We start from the raw sequence: 3,870 nt of genomic DNA on the forward strand, positions 1-3,870 counted from the left end.
ACACCTCTCCTTGATATGCCACCTTTATTTCCTCATCAAAATATTTTCACAGAATAATTTCAAATAAATCGCAGCCATTGAAATTATTATCGATACAAAATTATTTCTTTTAAAACTTCCTTTTTATGATAAAATAACATTTCTCATCGAAAACACAACATTACATCAAATCTGGTCAATTTTGACTTAGCCGGACTTCAAATCCGGTCAACTATCCGGACAACACATAGCATAAGCTTTATCCGGTTAACACTTAGAATTAATTCCAACTTTGTCAGGATAACAAGTCCGGACAACACCTCGCATAATGTAACACTTAGAATCAAAATCAACATCTTTGTTCGGATAACAAGTCCGGTCAATACCCCGCTCATTACTTGGCCGATTTAAAATAATCCGGCCACCATTTGGTCGTATTCTTACTTCTCAGTGTAAAAAGATAATCATTCTTACCAATCATAATCCGATCAACACTTAACCGATTTAAGACAATCTGGACAATACATCGATTAACTTTTGTCCGATTTAAAACAATCCGGACAATACATTGTTTAAGCCTTGTCCGATTTAAAACAATCCGATCAAACCCTGTCCGGTTTAATATCCAGATAAAATACTTAGACAAAAGACTGATTTCTTTCCAACATAAACAAGATTCATACAAAACCAATAATAATTTTTATGCAAAAGAGTTAAGAAATTACTCACCTTATCAAGCTTTTGAAATCAAACACTTTGAGATTAACTTGAATCTGCAAACAGAATTAATCCGGCCAACTCTCTTCTTTCTTTAAATTGCACAACTTATCAAAAAGACCAGAAGAAGAAATATGGAGGCTATGCCCTCCTTTTATACTTTCCAAATCAGGAAAGTCAGCAACTTACACCGCCATATGCATGCATACATACACCATGTATACATATATATATATATATAGACTTSGGATCATGTGAGACCAAGTCTTTTCCGTAAGACCCGCGAGACCAACTTATATCCGTTAGATTTGATCAACAAGTTGATCAATGGTCTGAAGGCGTCCAATGGCAGTTTTGTAATTATTGATGAATATGGTGGCGTTTTATGAAGATTGAAAGTTCGTATATGTTAGAAGTTTGAATCTTCATTCATGAAAACACCTCCAGGCGCGAACTGATTCTCCATTGAAGGCTTACCCATAGCAAACTTTTGTTCATCGATTTGAAGGCTAAATTTATGTTGGTAAGTAACAAAACTTAGGTTTTCTTTTTGATTGAAGGCGCGAACTGATTACATTGTGTTGTTCTTCTTCTTCGTCTTCTTTTATTTTCTATTTTGTCAATTTAGTATAACCACTGTGATTTTCAATCTTAATCTCTTTACTAATCGGAAGCGTCTTCAAACTCCAGAGGCGAACTGTGATTATCGAGAAGTGATTCGCCATTGAAGGTTTACCCATAGCGAACTTTGCTCACCGATTGGATGCTAAATTTCTGTTGGTAAGTAACAAAACTTTAGGTTTTCTTTTTGATTAAACTCCTGTTGCGAACTGTGATTCTCGATTGAAGGCTTTTACCTATATCGAACTTTGATTCTCTATTAGAGGCTAAATTTATGTGGGTAATTAACTAAGATTAGATTTTCTTTTTGATGAATTGTATTATTCTCCTTCTTGATGTTCTGTTCTAATGGATTCCAAGTTCAAACCCTAGTTTCATATTCATGTTATGACCATTGTTGACCAATGTTGACTTGTATGTAGAATATACGAAACTTTTTCATTAGAAACAATAGTAACTAGTTTTTGTACTTATGTTTTATTTATTTTTTATTTCTTCAGACATGGCAAAAAAGAAAATAGGAAAATGCCATTAACAAAAAAGCTTGTTGCCAAGCTAAGAAGTAACCCAAAGGGAACTTTTACTACAGAAGATGAAAATGAGATGAATATTGAAGGTAACAATTGAATGAACATTTTAYATTTGATGTTTTGCCTTATTAATAATTTCTGCTTTGTTTTACTTATCATTTCTGCTTTGTTTTACTTATTAATGATCAAAAGTGGAGACCCCATTCTTGTAACTAAATTACTATAAATATCAGCTACTTTCTGGCTATAATAAGGGAGAGTGAGAAAGTTGTCGTGAACTGTGTAAACAGGTGCCTTCAGATAAAGCATAACTTCCACTACTTTCATAGCAATAAAGGCATCCTTCTGATGGATGAAGTTGACGAAGGTTGAGACCCCAGTCTTCTTGCTATCACGCTTATCAGTAGAGATTCTCAGACTGACTTTTCTTCTCTTTTTATGCAATTTATCATATACCCAAATATTAATTGATTCCATCTGCATATAGTCTTGGATTGTAGTATAATAATCCACACTATACTGAACAGGGCGACCACAAGATGATGCTACCCAGCCTATACTACGGATCAATCTGATTAGACAATCCATGTTATGATATTTCACTTTCCAGAACTTAAAGCAGATTTTAGCCAGATCAAAGCACTCTTTTTGAGTCAGATATTGAGATAGATACCCCTTGATATCGCTAGCTGTACTCATCACTGTTTTACCATAGATTATAGGCATAAAGATACCTTTCACCATCTTTCTAGTGATTGAACTACAAATGAGAACTGAGAGATTACTATCGCATAGTTCATTTTGGATGAATGGTTTCAGTTCATTAAGGATACAAAGATAAAGATCCTGTATTTCACCATTCTCTGATGGAATTAGATTCGTACGCCTTGCAATACACTCATCCATTAAGAAATATGACATTATTTGATACGCACTGGCTGATGCATCATGTGTAATGGGTATACACATTTTTGAATCATTATCCTTAGATAGTTCCATTAAGACTATATTTGATAAGAACTGAAATGGACGTTTAGCACCACTAGCATAATTGATTAAAGATATAGGGGAATTGGTATCTGTATGAATTAGAAATGATTCACACCAATCTACTACAGCTGATTGACTGATGAATGACTTATAGTGGTAGCATGTAGCTAATGCTGTTATAGGAGCGCAAGCAGGGCTATTGTTAGAATCAGCAAATTGTATAAAACTCCTTGCAAGATCGCGCTCATGGAAGTGTAAGAGTCCACTCCGGTAGATTCGACCACGGAAGTCCAGAAATGCTGGTAAATAAAATTTATAACCCTCATATGCTATTGACAAATCTATTATCAATGACTCATAACGAGCTTGCTGAATGTCCTTGTGTAATCCTTGTAACATCTCATTGAATGTAAAGTGATATATGAATCATTAATGTATGAATCACGAAGTAGACTTGTAGCGTCTTTCACATTTATATATGAAAGAAAATGTGGCATGAGTAAACCATAACTTACAAATAATGAATAATTCTTATCTATATAATTTAACCACTCCTTTTTTATCCTAAATGCTTGATTTTGTAATGCATTCATTATATTGCATAGCGCTGTTTGGATTATGAATATTTATATAAAAATGATTGATGTTATTAGTACTCAATAGCTTGTAACGATCATAAAATTCTATACTAGGACTTGTTAAGTAACCTCCTCTTAGATCTGAAAACGTTCTAGGTATCTTATCACCTGGTAATGCACTTTCCCAATCTAATGGTGGGTGTATCATAGGTAGGAGCCACACATGGTTATTTAGTAATAAAAAAGAGAATATATATCTACATTTTGTGTAGAAAATCTGTATACCGGTTTGTTTTATCTTTCTTATTTGAACCTTCACAACAGGCATGCTGTGAAGGATGTTGGGCAGATCATGGTTTGCTACACAATAGCCATGTCCATACATAAATTAACCATGACAATAACACTTCTAGAACTGTTCACATCATATCATAACCATAATCGTAACCCTTCTT

The 3,870-nt window shown here is 33.9% G+C and overlaps 1 protein-coding gene across 1 annotated transcript; it reads right to left on the reverse strand.

Annotated features, from left to right (window-relative positions):
• Window positions 1-2,018: 2,018 nt before the first annotated feature.
• On the reverse strand, window positions 2,019-3,236 carry LOC112505269 (probable DNA-directed RNA polymerase). Its single transcript, XM_025109201.1, has one exon. It carries the CDS (start codon window positions 3,234-3,236, stop codon window positions 2,019-2,021), a length of 1,218 nt encoding a protein of 405 aa, XP_024964969.1.
• Between the last annotated feature and the right edge of the window lie 634 nt (window positions 3,237-3,870).

This window comes from Cynara cardunculus, unplaced genomic scaffold (genome assembly GCF_001531365.2).
Source record: "Cynara cardunculus var. scolymus isolate 2C unplaced genomic scaffold, CcrdV1 Un_Scaffold_9408, whole genome shotgun sequence".
Classification (NCBI taxonomy): domain Eukaryota; kingdom Viridiplantae; phylum Streptophyta; class Magnoliopsida; order Asterales; family Asteraceae; genus Cynara; species Cynara cardunculus.

Bases quoted from the DNA above. Each gene is read 5' to 3' on its own strand.
- LOC112505269 (XM_025109201.1), bottom strand. From the start codon at position 3,236: ATGTTACAAGGATTACACAAGGACATTCAGCAAGCTCGTTATGAGTCA.